General features: G+C 40.1%; 1 protein-coding gene across 2 annotated transcripts in view; it reads right to left on the reverse strand.

Moving 5' to 3' along the window:
* Sgf29 (SAGA-associated factor 29) overlaps positions 1–14,704 on the reverse strand; it is a 122,413-nt gene that overhangs the window by 85,133 nt on the left and 22,576 nt on the right. Inside the window, exons 1-3 of one of the 2 annotated variants that reach the window (XM_071692689.1) lie at positions 13,580–13,714; positions 5,701–5,904; positions 1,535–1,722 (exon numbers count right to left, since the gene is read on the reverse strand). In XM_071692689.1, coding sequence (XP_071548790.1) covers positions 1,535–1,722; positions 5,701–5,791 — 279 coding nt within the window. In that variant the 5' untranslated portion in view covers positions 5,792–5,904; positions 13,580–13,714. Of the gene's footprint in view, positions 1–1,534; positions 1,723–5,700; positions 5,905–13,579; positions 13,721–14,704 lie in introns of those variants that run through there. The other variant, XM_071692690.1, reaches the window with a different exon arrangement.

Consider the following 14,704-nt stretch of genomic DNA (forward strand, 5'->3'; position numbering starts at 1 on the left):
AGAAACTCCTCACTGCTTTTAATAGCTTTCCTCCTACACTTTTCATAACACTTTCCACAATGCATCTCTATCAACCCCATCATATGCTTCCTTTAGAACAATAAATGCCATATAAAAATCCTTTTTTTCTCTTAAATACCAATTGCAGATGCTTTTGTATCCCTAAGTATTCCTCACACATATTCTTCAGAGCAAATGCCTGATCCACAGATCCTCTACCACTCCTGTAAATATGATGTTTTTCCTCAATCTGATCTGTGTATGCCACCAACCTCTCAATTACCACTCCCCTATACAACTTAACTACATTCAACAAATTTATACCACTGTAGTTAAAACTCACCTATGTTCCCTTGCCTTTATACAATAGCTCTATATGTGCATTCTATTAATCCTCAGGCACCTTATCAAGATCCAAACACTCAATGAAACTCCAAACTAACCCGTCAATAACATAGTTGCTCCCTTTCTTAAGACATTCATCTGCAATACCATCTACTACTACTGTCTTTACTACCTTTGACCTTATGCAAAGATTTCACCACCTCTTCTCTTTTCACCAAACTACTTACCATGACTCTCTCACTTCACATACTTCCTGACCCAAACACCCTACATCTGACAGTCTATCATAAAACATGTTCAACAATCCTTCAAAATACTCACCCCCAACTCGCCTTGACCTGATCACTAGCATTATCACTTCTCCATCTGCCCCCATCACCAATGTTCCCAACTGTTTTCTTGTTTTTCTTACACAACTAACCTCCTTCCAAAACATTTTGCTTTTCTCCCTGAAGTTTGTTGATATTCACTCACTACTTTTTCCATCCACTGCACTTTCTTCTACACCTCCTGTCACTTTCTCTAGTACATTCTTCCACTCACTCCCACTCCTTCCTGTAAGTGCCACCCATACACCTCTCCTCTCTCTTTCACTAAAAGCTTTACTTCATCCCATTACCAACTAATATACTTTTCACAAATTTCCATGAAGTAATGTCATCATATTATTTGTACACTTTCACAGTTTTATCACATTAAACCTATATAAAATGGAGGGAAGGCAAATTAATAATAGGTGAATTTAAATGGTTGGGAACCACTCCTACGGCTTACATTTTTCTAAAGGATTGCAAACATTCTATACACCCAGCTACCTTCTGCTTAATCACCATTTTTTGCTCTCTTACAAATAAACCATTCCCAAATCTTGAATACTCCATTTTTCAAATGAAGTGCAATCTTATCTGCTCTTATCTCCTTCAGGTTTCTTCTTTGCTCTTCTAACTTCTAGTCATATCATGTTCATATCTCTGAAAGTACCCAACAATTTCTTGACGTAGTCTTTCAGTCACTAGTAAACTTCATGCTCACACCACTCCAAAGCATTCTTTCTCAACCAATTATGATAACAGAGCAATTCAAAAGAATACTTTAATCAATGACAACTTAGCAATTCAAAAGAATACTTTAATCAATGACAACTTAGCAATTCAAAAGAATACTTTAACCAAGCATTAAATCACCTAACCTGTAATGCTTGTGCTTCTGAGCTCATAGCCATGGCCATTTCAGTTGATGTTGACAGAGGATATGGAGTAACACTAATTGGAGGTAAAGGATCACTTCTCAACAACTGATCTCTTCGAAAAGAGGGAGACAAATCACTTCCACGCATCTTGGGAGACTTTGGACTGTCAACGCTTCTTTTTGGACTACCTGGTGTTCCCAGAAAATGTACAACAGTTAGTAAAAACAGGAAATGAAAAAATAGCAATATACTTTAGTAAAACCAGAATGATATAAACACAGTAAAAAATTAAAGAAATTCTAAAACACTTTAGCAAAACCTGAAAGATATAAACAGTAAAAAAACATGGGTGCTTCAATTTAACAAAAACAAGGCAGATATCTAACAGTATACTGGCCTAGGGGTACACGACCCCCCCCCCCCCCACTTGGCCAATCTCATTTAATGCTTCAACTATACAAATGGGAAACTACCACAACTACTAACATAAAACAAGCTGGAAACCATCTGAGGCAACCCACTTTCATTTTTGCAAAGATGAGATCTAAGGAGTATTTACTTCATACTCCCATTAGACACACCCTTTAATCATATTTACTGGTATATTAATTAAGGGCCATGGAAAGCTGTGTGGGGCCTGGATGTGGAGGGGAAGCTGTGGTTTCGGGCATTATTGCATGACAGCTGGAGACTGAGTGTGAGCGAGTGAGGCCTTTGTTGTCTTTTCCTGGCACTACCCCGCACACATGAAGGGGGAGGGTGATGGTATTCCATGTGTGGCGGGGTGGCGATGGGAATGAATAAAGGCAGACAGTGTGAATTGTGTGCATGGGTATATATGTATGTGTCTGTGTGTGTATATGTATGTGTACATTGAGATGTATAGGTATGTATATTTGTGTGTGTGGACGTGTGTGTATATACATGTGTATGGGGGTGGGTTGGGCCATTTCTTTTGTCTGTTTCCTTGCACTACCTCGCAAATGCGGGAGACAGCGACAAAGCAAAATAAAAAAAAAATCAATTAAAGGGCTTCTTCTATCTTTACACGAATTCTGCAGTGCTTACAAAGCAGGGCACATCTACTAAATGAGACCAAAAGTTATAAAGTGCAGTGACACTGTGTGTGTGTGTGTGTGTGTGTGTGCAGAGAGTGCAGGGCTATAAAGTGCAGTGATGCTGTGTGTGTGTGTGTGTGTGTGTGTGTGTTCAGAGAGTATAGGGCTATAAAGTGCAGTGATGCTGTGTGTGCGTGTGTGTGTGTGCAGAGAGTGCAGGGCTATAAAGTGCAGTGACACTGTGTGTGTGTGTGTGTGTGTGTGTGTGTGTGTGTGTGTGTGCAGAGAGTGCAGAGCTATAAAGTGCAGTGACACTGTGTGTGTGTGTGTGTGTGTGTGTGCAGAGAGTGTAGGGCTATAAAGTGCAGTGATGCTGTGTGTGTGTGTGTGTGTGTGTGTGTTCAGAGAGTACAGGGCTATAAAGTGCAGTGATGCTGTGTGTGTGTGTGTGTGTGTGTGTGTGTGTGTGTGTGAGTGCAGAGAGTGCAGGGCTATAAAGTGCAGTGACATTATGTGTGTGTGTGTGTGTGTGTGTGTGTGTGTGTGTGTGTGTGCAGAGAGTGCAGGACAATAAAGTGCAGTGACGCTTTGTGTGTGTGTGTGTGTTTGTGCAAGGCTATAAAGTGCAGTGACGCTGTGTCTGTGTGTGTGTGTGTGTGTGCATGTGTGTGTGTGTGTGTGTGTGTGCAGAGAGTGCAGGACAATAAAGTGCAGTGATGCTTTGTGTGTGTGTGTGTGTTTGTGCAAGGCTATAAAGTGCAGTGACATTCTGTGTGTGTGTGCAGAGGGTGAAGGGCTACTGAACAGTTAGACCTCAGAGTCTTCATTATGGTATTTGCATTGTGGGAATACACTCTCTTAAGACATGCTGAAATGGTGTTTGTAGTGTGGTAGGGATGTGTGATGTCCAGAGTGAAGAAGGAAAAGTGTGACTTATGTCTGTGAGGGGAATGTGGCTTCTAATACATGTATGTCTGGTGGGTTAGAGTTTAAAACTGAGTTGGGAGGGCAGATGCTTTACACTTGTTGATTTATTTTAAGGTGTATGTGTTTTGTCAGTGTTGTATTTGTTACAGGTGGCAACGCCTGTGAGAAGAGGTTGAAATGTGAGGCACGGGTAACCTTTTTATTTGTACTTGGGAGTTGGTGGTTGGTCATGAAATGGATTGGGTGCTGTTCCTGTTCCACAGAATTGAGTGCAAAACATGAGGTGGGATTGTATTGGGAAACCACCCCTTCATGGCATAAGTATTGAGTTTTGTGGTTACTAGGAAGCCAGTGATAGATCAGCATGCACTATTTTGTGTGGTTTGAAGACTGGTTATAATATCTGCTTTTGAGAGGATGGAAGACCAAGTAAGTAAGCCATTAATTTAAAGTGGAGCAAATGAACTGTTTGTAAAGGATGTTGAGGGAGTCTTTTTCTTGTCCAAATCTCGTGTTGGTTAGCATTCTGATGGCCCTTAGCTTGTGTGCTGCTTCTGTCTTAATGTGGGGGATTGAATGTTATGTGTGTCAAATGTGATGTCAAAAATGGGTGTTTTGTTTAGTTGTAGTGACTGTCCATTCATTCAACTGGAGGGTGTGAGCTGAATTCATGTCTGTCTGGGGTTAAAAGAATGAAAAGTCTTCTATGGAGATGCAGACATTCTGTTCTGGGGGAGACAGCATTTCAACTGTGTAATGTAGTCCTACATTTTGATGTTGCTATTGTGGTGTCAGGGTGTTGTGAATGTGAGGTCATCTGTATATGAAAAGACCTTCATGTTGTGGTTTGGTAGAGGTAATGGGAGGTCATGTAAGAAGAAACTGGAGAGTGTGGGAGAAAGATCTGCTCTTAGGGAATTCTACTATAGAGTTTAAGTGTTTTAAAGATGAAGTGAATGTGGAGGACTTTTCCATGGCAGCCAGCTATGAAAGAAGCCAAACACTTTTTGTCATTGTTGTGGAGGGTGATGTCAAGTGTGAGGATCAGGGGACGGTGCTGAATGTTGTTGATGTATATCGCTACTAGTTCTGTGCAGAGTGGGGTCTGTGGTTGGTCAAAGCCATCTAGAATTTTCTACTATCATACAACCTCTTACATATATGTATGCTGTCTGCATTAAGTATGTCCTCAGTTATTCTGTTCATTCATCCATCACTTTTTTACTATAAAAGTATTTCTTTACATCATTTCTAATGTTTCTTACTTAATTGTACGCTGGTTGCACTATCCCTACATCTCACAGAACTGTTCACTACCTATGTTGTTGATTTGTTTTTAAAATATAAAGGTAGCAATCACGTCACCCTTCATTCTTCTCTCCTCTAAGGTGGGCAAATTTAAAACCTCCAGCCATTCCCTGTAACTTATCCTTGATTCTGGTACCATTTTTGTTGCCCTTCTCTATCAGTTCTTTTGTGTTTCTTTAGGTGTAGTGACCAATTGAGAGAAGCATATTCTAGTTTAGCCTTGGTGACCAGTTGCAAGAAGCACATTCTAATTTTAGCCTTATGTGGGATATGAATAACTTGTTAAATATCTATTTATGCATATGTTTGAGGGCTTTTTTAATATTTGTCAGCAAACAGTTGGTCTCCTCTACTATTCTCACAATATGGGACTCTGGCAACAAAAGGGATGATATCAACTCTCAAGTCCCTCTCACACAGAATCTTAAAGCATATTTCCTGCAAGAAAATAATCATATTGAGGCCGTCATTCACTTTGTCCCATCCTCATTACTTTACATTTGATTGGGTTGAATTTCATCAACTATGTTTCATAGCAACTTTGAAATCTACTGTAAGCTGATGCAATCCTCCTTGCTTTTCAATTCCCTCAAGACCTTTGCATCATCTACATATATATTCACATACATATCCATTATTTCAGGCAAGTCATTTACATAAAGCACTGAGAGTAGCGGTTACAGAACAAAATCCTGTAGCACTCAGCTGGTCACCTCCAATTACGGCAAAAACCTCTGTCATCTGTAATTCAAAACAAAGAGATTTTCAAAACATATGATTATCTATTTCTTTTGGCAACCCTTGATTATAAAAAAAAGAACTTAAAATATTTCAAACTGCAAAACACTGTGTTACAGTGATTAGCATACTCACCACCAGGAGTTCTGTGGTGCTGGTGCTTGTTTACTGTCTCCCATGTGCTTTCTGGAATAGTGTTCTTTGCTGGTCTTGCACATAAGTGCATATAGTGCACCCTGGATTAATACTGTGGACAATGGCCACTTAAGAGTCGTCAGCAATTATTTCTTACATGTTGAAGGCTCCAGTAATGGACAAAAGTCCACATCAAGACCGGGCCTTAATTGAAATATAGAGAGAATTATGAAACGGAAAACGAAAAGACAAGGGAAATATTTATGAATTATTGAGAAAAAGAAAAACCTATCTTTTGAAATGTGCTAGGTCATAGTTATTGGGAAAGACATGAGAGGATAGAGGGTTCAAGAGCTTCAACATGTAGGGAAAGAAGCAGGTATCAAAACAGCGTACCCTTGAGTTGCAGATGGCCACACAATAATCATGTGGTGCAGTAGTTTGCCAAGTATTGCATGGTCTACATAGTGTTGTGGGCACACAAGCAGCCAGCCAGCTCTTGGGAGCATAAACCAAAGTAATACCTACAAATGAGGGAAAGTGAGCCAACACCACAGAGTAGGGCAAGGGGGTCAAGTTTGGAAGTTAGCCAGAGAAAGTTTATAAGTGGATCGTTTTCAACTCAACTCTGTCAAGTAAGGATACAGAGCTAGAGCAACCCAAAATGTGAGAGCAGTACTCCATATAAGGATGAATCAATCCCATGTATAAATGTAGCAACTGTTCAGAAGAGAATAAGTTTCAACATCTAAACAGGACATCCAGTTTCTCAAGAGGCAGACTTAGCTATTCCCTCAATGTGGGGTTTCCAAGAAAGAGTGCATGTTACAGTAATGCCAAGTATGTTCATTGAGACAAAAGGTGGAATTACATATCCATCAAAGGAAAGACAGAAAGACAAGAGTTGTGAGGAGTTTTCAATACAGAGATGGGTAGAAACTGGGTCTTGGAAGCATTAAACTTAAGATTTTGTCTAACCCACTGAGATATCCTGTCCAAGTCCGAGTTTATTGAGGAAGCTGTGTCAAGATGAGATGCAGATCGAGTGAGAGAAGAGGGAGCAGAATTTGAAGGATGTTGATGAATGCAGTGTTGAGTCGTCAACTTAAGAGAGCACTGGATTATTTGTGGACAAGGAAATTGTTGAAAAAAAGGAAAAAGTGGAGGGGACAAGATAACATTGAGAAACACCACAGCTGATGGAGAAATGGTTGGAGGCTGATCCATCAACAACCATAGAGATAGATCAGTCAAAGAGGAAGCTAGATATGAAGGAGCAAAGTGAGGGAGGGAAGCCAAAAGAGGAGAGCTTAGAAATGAGACCCCAATGCCACACCCTGTCAAAAGCCTTAGATATGTCAAGGGCAACTACACTTGACTCCCCAAAATCTTTCAGGGCTAATGATCAGACATTAGTAAGATAGGGAAGAATATTACCACTGGATCTCACCTTACAGAAGTCATATTGGTGATCAGAGAGAAGACTGGTTTTTTGAGGTGTTTCATGATATGGAAGTTGAGGAGGGATTCAAAGACTGGAAATAGCAGATGTCAAAGCAACAAGATGATAGTCAGAGGGGTCAGAATGGTCACCCTTCTCAGGGTTGTGATGTATCAATGCATGCTTCCAAGGAGATGGAAATATTTTGGTTTTCAAACAGAAATGGAACAGACAGGCAAGCACGGGCACAAGCTTAGAGGCACATTCTTTCAGGACATGGGGATGGATACCATCAGGACCATAAGCCTTCCTTGTGTCCAGAGAAAGCAGCGTTTTTCAGACAGTCCAAAAAGAGATTACAGGTAAGGGAATAGGATTAGTAAGAAGAGTATCAGGGGGTGAAGGAATGTTAGTCATCCAAAGTGGAGTTGGAGGAGAAAGGGGAACCAAACAGAGTTGCACTGTCTACAGAAGAGACAGATATAGTACCATCAGAGTGCAAAATTGAAGGGAAGGTAGAGTGATAGAAGTTGTTACAGATGCCATTTGCTAAAGACCAGATAGACCTATCAGTGGTGACAAGGATAGGTTATTGTACTTCCCAACAGCTCCTTGAAGCCATCTACCTTTCACATGAAGCACAAAAGGAATGTTTTAAGCCTCAAAAATAAGATGGATTTATGCAACAGGCTAGCTAAGGCAGCACTTATCAAGGATTTCCACATCAGCATGATGACAATTTCTGACATCACCAAGCAGAAGAAGATTCAAGGCATTTGGCAGGGCTTATTTTTTGATACATATTGATATTTCCTCTATGTAAAATATATAGTAACAGGTAAAATACCGTAAAATACCTAAAAATACCTAGTCCTTGCTTTATGTGAAATCACTATGTGCCATTTTGCTATTATGCAAGGAACCTACTTCTCCCAGTCCCTCTTTTCATGTGGTCAAAATTTGCTACTAAGCAGGTGCATGCAGTAGAAAGTGTGCTAAAACTTCAGTGAGCATTAGTGGGTAGAATAACCATGGGTTGTGGGTGGAGCACATCATGCTCCCACTAGTGGATCAGTATCTCAGTTAACACTACTGCGTGTGGATCTGTGCTCTCTGACCTGCGTATGCAGCTTGTGTGATTTGGGTGTACCTGCTAACTTGATTTTCCAGCACCCCGCTGAGTTTGTTTGTTAATATAGCACCAAACATTCAGCAACATCTACCCAAGAACCAGAAGATGAATGGAAGATATCCTCTCTGACCAAAGAAACAAAGCTAGAAATCTTATAAAGTGCTGATGCTGGTGAGGAGCATCAAGGCTTGGGTGTGCTTAAAACCTGAGTGTGAACGAATGTGGCCTTTCTTGTCTTTTCCTAGTGCTACCTTGCATGCACGTGGGGGGAAGGGGATGCCATTTCATGTGTGGCGGGAGGAATGGATGAAGGCAGCATGTATGAATATGTACATGTGTTTATATGTATATGTCTGTATAGGTATGTATACGTTGCAATGTATAGGTTTGTATATGTGTGTGTGTGGGTGTCCATGTATATACATGTGTATGTGGGTAGGTTAGGCCATTCTTTTGTCTGTTTCCTTGTGTTACCTCGCTGACACAGGAGACAGTGACAAAGTATAATAAAAAACATACATATACACATACATATCAACTAATACATACACATGCATATGCAAACACAGACATTATACATATATATACACATGTATGTACATAATCCAAATTGGAGGTGGAAAGATGGAGTGAAAAAGATTTTGTGTGATCGGGGCCTGAACATGAAGGAGGGTGAAAGGAGGGCAAGGAATAGAGTGAATTGGAGCGATGTGGTATACCGGGGTTGACGTGCTGTCAGTGGATTGAATCAGGGCATGTGAAGCGTCTGGGGTAAACCATGGAAAGCTGTGTAGGTATGTATATTTGCGTGTGTGGACGTATGTATATACATGTGTATGGGGGTGGGTTGGGCCATTTCTTTCGTCTGTTTCCTTGCGCTACCTCGCAAACGTGGGAGACAGCAAAAAAAAAAAAAAAAAAAAAAAAAGTATGTACATAATCATACTTGTTTGCCTTCATCCATTACCAGAGCTACCCTGCCCCACAGGGAACAGATCACTTTAATATAAAACAAGTTGATGACTTTCTACTGAGAACAAATTATCTAAATGAGAGATAGCACAGTTTCAGGGAAAGGAGGTCATGTGTAACAAACCTCTAGTTCTGAAAGAGAGTGAACTCAGTCCGAGACAAAAGGGAAGGCTGGGTGGACTGTTTGTGTGTAGACTGCTGGAAAGTATTTCACACTATACCACACAGGAGGCTGATTAAGAAGCTGGGTCACCAGGCAGGAATAAGGGGATAAACTTCTTAAGATGGATAGAATATTATCTCTGTGAGAGAGAACTGACGATGCATGGTAGAGGAGCCTTTTCCAGATAGGTGAAGGAGTGCCACAGGGTTATGTTCTATGACAATTACTCTTCTTGCTACAAGAAAATGACTTGCCCAAAAGTATGGACTCCTACCTGAATATGTTTGCAAATGAACCAGTCATGACGGAAGTAAAAAGCTAAGGAGGATTACATCACCTTACAAGGTGACCTAAACAAACTCCATGGTTAGCCTGAAACATGGTTGATTATATTCAATCTGAGCGAATATAAAATAATGAAGATGGGAGATGGCCTCAGTATGATTAACATCGAGAGGGAAATAAGCTCCAGGATACTGAGCATGGAAATGACTTCAGAGTCAACATTGTCGATAATCTGTCATTAGAGTCACATGTTAGGAAAGCAGTTACAAAGACAAAATCTACTAACAAATATCAGAACAGCCTTCAAGTATATGGATATGGAAATACTTAGCAAGTTAATCATATCTGACATAAGGCCAGAACAAGGGCATACTTCTCAAGTTTGGTCATCCCACCTAATGATGTACAAAGAGCAAACAGAGAAAATTCAGAGAAAAGCAACAAAGATAGCACCAAAATTAAGGGAGCTAAGTAACAGGGAAAGGCTGGGTTTAAAATTACATACCTTGGAAAGGAAAAGAGTGAATGGTGACCTGACCACATCCTTTAACTTTTTAAAGAGATCAACAATGTGCACAGAGCAGTTCTTTGACAGATGTAGGCATAGAGCAACCAGAGGACTTAACATGAAATTACTTATGAAACTTGTTAAAAAGGATGTAAAGAAACACTACTATAATATAAGAGTGGTAGATCAAAAGAACAAAATATTCGCCTCAGGAAATGGTTACTGCACACAAAATACAAAAATCTGAGAGGCTCCATTATAGTAGAAAAGATAAGATGGGGCCCTACAAGTGTAAAGTGTAAAGTGTAAGCTTCCTCCTTGTACAAAACAAACACGTAATTAGTTTATGACCTATCGTCACAACCAATGGATATGGCCAGCTTCCTAAGTGAAGCAGGAGCCTTATAATAATAGATGGGACTCCTGGGATAGAAAGGAAGTATTAAGATGTGTGCACACTTCTTTTTCAAGAGCTGCTATTACTCCCAACCTAACCAAAATAATCTGATCAAAACCCCTTTTCTTCCGAAACTTTCCTTGTTTTAGTAATCCTTTCAACAAGATTAGTTACAATCCCACAAAATACTTTATTAACTATACCAAGAAGATATATTACTAAATTTCTAAAAACATTTTAAACTTTTCAAGTTGATATAAAAGAAACTTCATTGCTTTTATCCAGCTATGAAACATAAAATAATTATTTCATACCACACACACTCACCATATCCATCACACACACTCACTCATATCCATCACACACACTCACCATATACATCATTCAACATCCCATCCAAGCATGAGAGCTTTCCATTTTTTAAGTGATTGACTTTCTTATGTATTACTCACCCCAAGTCTATTTTGCAATCTTTGCACTCCAATTCCATAAAATTAATTCTGTTTAATACTAACATCTCATTTGCAGGGAAATAATGCAAATGAGTGGGAGATGTATAAAAGAAAGAGGCAGGAGGTCAAGAGAAAGGTGCAAGAGGTGAAAAAGAGGGCAAATGAGAGTTGGGTGAGAGAGTATCATTAAATTTTAGGGAGAATAAAAAGATGTTTTCGAAGGAGGTAAATAAAGTGCGAAAGACAAGGGAACAAATGGGAACATCAGTGAAGGGGGCTAAAGGGGAGGTGATAACAAGTAGTGGTGATGTGAGAAGGAGATGGAGTGAGTATTTTGAAGGTTTGCTGAATGTGTTTGATGATAGAGTGGCAGATATAGGGTGTTTTGGTTGAGGTGGTGTGCAGAGTGAGAGGGTTAGGGAGAATGATTTGGTAAACAGAAAGGAGGTAGTAAAAGGTTTGCCGAAGATGAAAGCCAGCAAGGCAGTGGGTTTCATTGGTACTGCAGTGGAATTTATTAAAAAAGGGAGTGACTGTGTTGTTGACTGGTTGGTAAGGTTATTTAATGTATGTATGACTCATGGTGAGGTGCCTGACGGTTGGCGGAATGCTTGCATTGTACAAAGGCAAAGGGGATAAAGGTGAGTGCTCAAATTACAGAGGTATAAGTTTGTTGAGAATTCCTGGGAAATTATATGGGAGGGTACTGATTGAGAGGGTGAAGGTATGTACAGAGCATCAGATTGGGGAAGAGCAGTGTGGCTTCAGAAGTGGTAGAGGATGTGTGGATAAGGGGTTTGCTTTGAAAAATGTATGTGAGAAATACTTAGGAAAGCAAATGGATTTGTATGTAGCATTTATGGATCTGGAGAAGGCATATGATAGAGTTGATAGAGATGCTCTGTATATGGTGTGGGAGGCAAGTTGTTAAAAGCAAAGAAAAATTTTTCTCGAGGATGTAAGGCTTGTGTACGAGTAAAAAGAGAGGAAAGTGATTGGTTCTCAGTGAATGTTGTTTTGCGGCAGAGGTATGTGATGTCTCCATGGTTGTTTAATTTGTTTATGGATGGGGTTGTTAGGGAGGTGAATGCAAGTGTTTTGGAGAGAGGGGCAAGTATGCAGTCTGTTGTGGATGAGAGAGCTTGGGAAGTGAGTCAGTTGTTCGCTGATGATACAGCGCTAGTAGCTGATTCGGGTGAGAAACTGCAGAAGCTGGTGACTGAGTTTGGTAAAGTGTGTGAAAGAAGAAAGCTGAGAGTAAATGTGAATAAGAGCAAGGTTATTAGGTACAGTAGGGTTGAGGGACAAGTCAATTGGGAGGCAAGTTTGAATGGAGAAAAACTGGAGGAAGTGAAGTGTTTTAGATATCGGGTAGTGGATTTGGAACTGGATGGAACCACGGAAGCTGAAGTGAGTCATAGGGTGGGGGAGGGGGCGAAAGTTTTGGGAGCGTTGAAAAATGTGTGGAAAATGAGAACATTATCTCGGAAAGCAAAAATGGGTATGTTTGAAGGAATAGTGGATCCAACAATGTTATATGGTTGCGAGGTGTGGGCTATAGATAGAGTTGTGCAGAGGAGGGTGGATGTGCTGGAAATGAGATGTTTGAGGACAATATGTGATGTGAGGTGGTTTGAATGAGCAAGTAATGAAAGTGTAAGAGAGATGTGTGGTAATAAAAAGAGTGCAGTTGAAAGAGCAGAAGAGAGTGTTTTGAAATGGTTTAGTCACATGGAGAGAATGAGTGAGGAAAGATTGACAAAGAGGATATGTGAGTCAGAGGTGGAGGGAACGAGGAGAAGTGGAACACCAAATTGGAGGTGAAAGGATGGAGTGAAAAAGATTTTGAGTGATCGGGGCCTGAACATGCAGGAGGGTGAAAGGCGTGCAAGGAACAGAGCGAACTGGAATGATGTGGTATACCGGGATCAACGTGCTGTCAGTGGATTGAGCCAGGGCATGTGAAGCGTCTGGGGTAAACCATGGAAAGTTTTGTGGGGCCTGGATGTGGAAACGGAGCTGTGGTTTCGGTGCATTATACATGACAGCTAGAGACTAAGTGTGAACAAATGTGGCCTTTGTTGTCTTTTCCTATTGCTACCTCATACACATGTGGGGGGAGGGGGTTGTCATTTTATATGTGACGGGGTGGCAACAGGAATGAATAAGAGTAAACAGTATGAATTATGTACATGTGTATATATGTATATGTCTGTGTGTGTGTATATACATGTATATGTTGAGATGTATAGGTATGTATATGTGCCTGTGTGGACGTGTATGTATATACATGTGTATGTGGGTTGGTTGGGCCAGTCTTTCATCTGTTTCCTTGTGCTACCTCGCTAACGCAGGAGACAGCGACAAAGTGTAATAAATAAATAATAAATAAAATACTAACATCTGTTATCTTCAAAGTACTTTTTCAGACCTTCATGACCTTTATCATAAAATCAATCTCTAATCCTTATCTGGCAGACCCTGTCTTTTCACACAGACCTTTATTGTACTGAAAAAATTATGTAATACCTGAATTTTTATCCTTTCCTTTTCCCATCTTCACATTTGCTAATTAGCAAATGACTCCGTGTCACCAAGTCGTCGATGAGCAACAGCCACTCCAGCTATAATTGTATATGTCCAAGATACGATGACTAATGCTAGCAGTACCTGGAATATTTTATCACTCTTTAGTTTCTAAATATGTAACGAGTGAAACATCTGACAATAGACAAAATACAGTAATGCACAGTGTTCCACTGTCCATAGTCCATCCAATATTCCATACTGGCCACTCCATATCTTCTTTATCAAATTCCTTTATGGTTAAAAATAATGTCTCAAGTCTCACAAGTGGATACAAATATGAGAATCATAATGAAGGGCCAACCACTTGAAATAAAATGGCTATCAAGTATGTAACACATCTAAAGTCTCAACTTATTCATCTTTATAAGATCACCATCTCATAATTAATTCTGATCTGAAGACAAATATTAACTGCATAACGCTGATCTTATACACAGAGACATCTCTTTTAGTAATGTTGTAGAGACATCTCTTTTAGTAATGTTGATGTTATTTAACATGCATACATTCTCTCTCTTAGTAATGTTATCATCTTATATACACACATCTTCTTGTCTAATAGTACTGATAAGTATATTTTCATATGTATGTATATGCGAGTGTATGGCCATGAAAGGGTAAGAGAGATGTGTGGTAATAAAAAGAGTGTGGTTGAGAAAGCAGAAGAGGGGTGTTTTTAAATGGTTTGGTCACATGGAGAGAATGAGTGAGGAAAGATTGACCAAGAGGATATATGTGTCAGAGGTGGAGGGAACGAGGACAAGTGGGAGTCCAAATTGGAGGAGGAAAGATGGACTGAAAAAGATTTTGAGTGAAGTGATCTGGCCCTGAACATACAGGAGGGTGAAAGGCGTGCAAGGAATAAAGTGAACTGGAACGATGTGGTATACCGGGGTCAACATGCTGTCAATGGATTGAACCAGGGCATGTGAAACACCTGGGGTAAACCATGGAAAGTTATGTGGGGCCTGGATGTGGAAAGGGAGTTGTGGTTTCGGTGCATTATACATGACAACTAGAGAATGAGTGTGAACGAATGTGGCCTTTGTTGTCTTTTCCTAGCGA

This window comes from Panulirus ornatus, chromosome 53 (assembly GCF_036320965.1).
Source record: "Panulirus ornatus isolate Po-2019 chromosome 53, ASM3632096v1, whole genome shotgun sequence".
Lineage (NCBI taxonomy): Eukaryota > Metazoa > Arthropoda > Malacostraca > Decapoda > Palinuridae > Panulirus > Panulirus ornatus.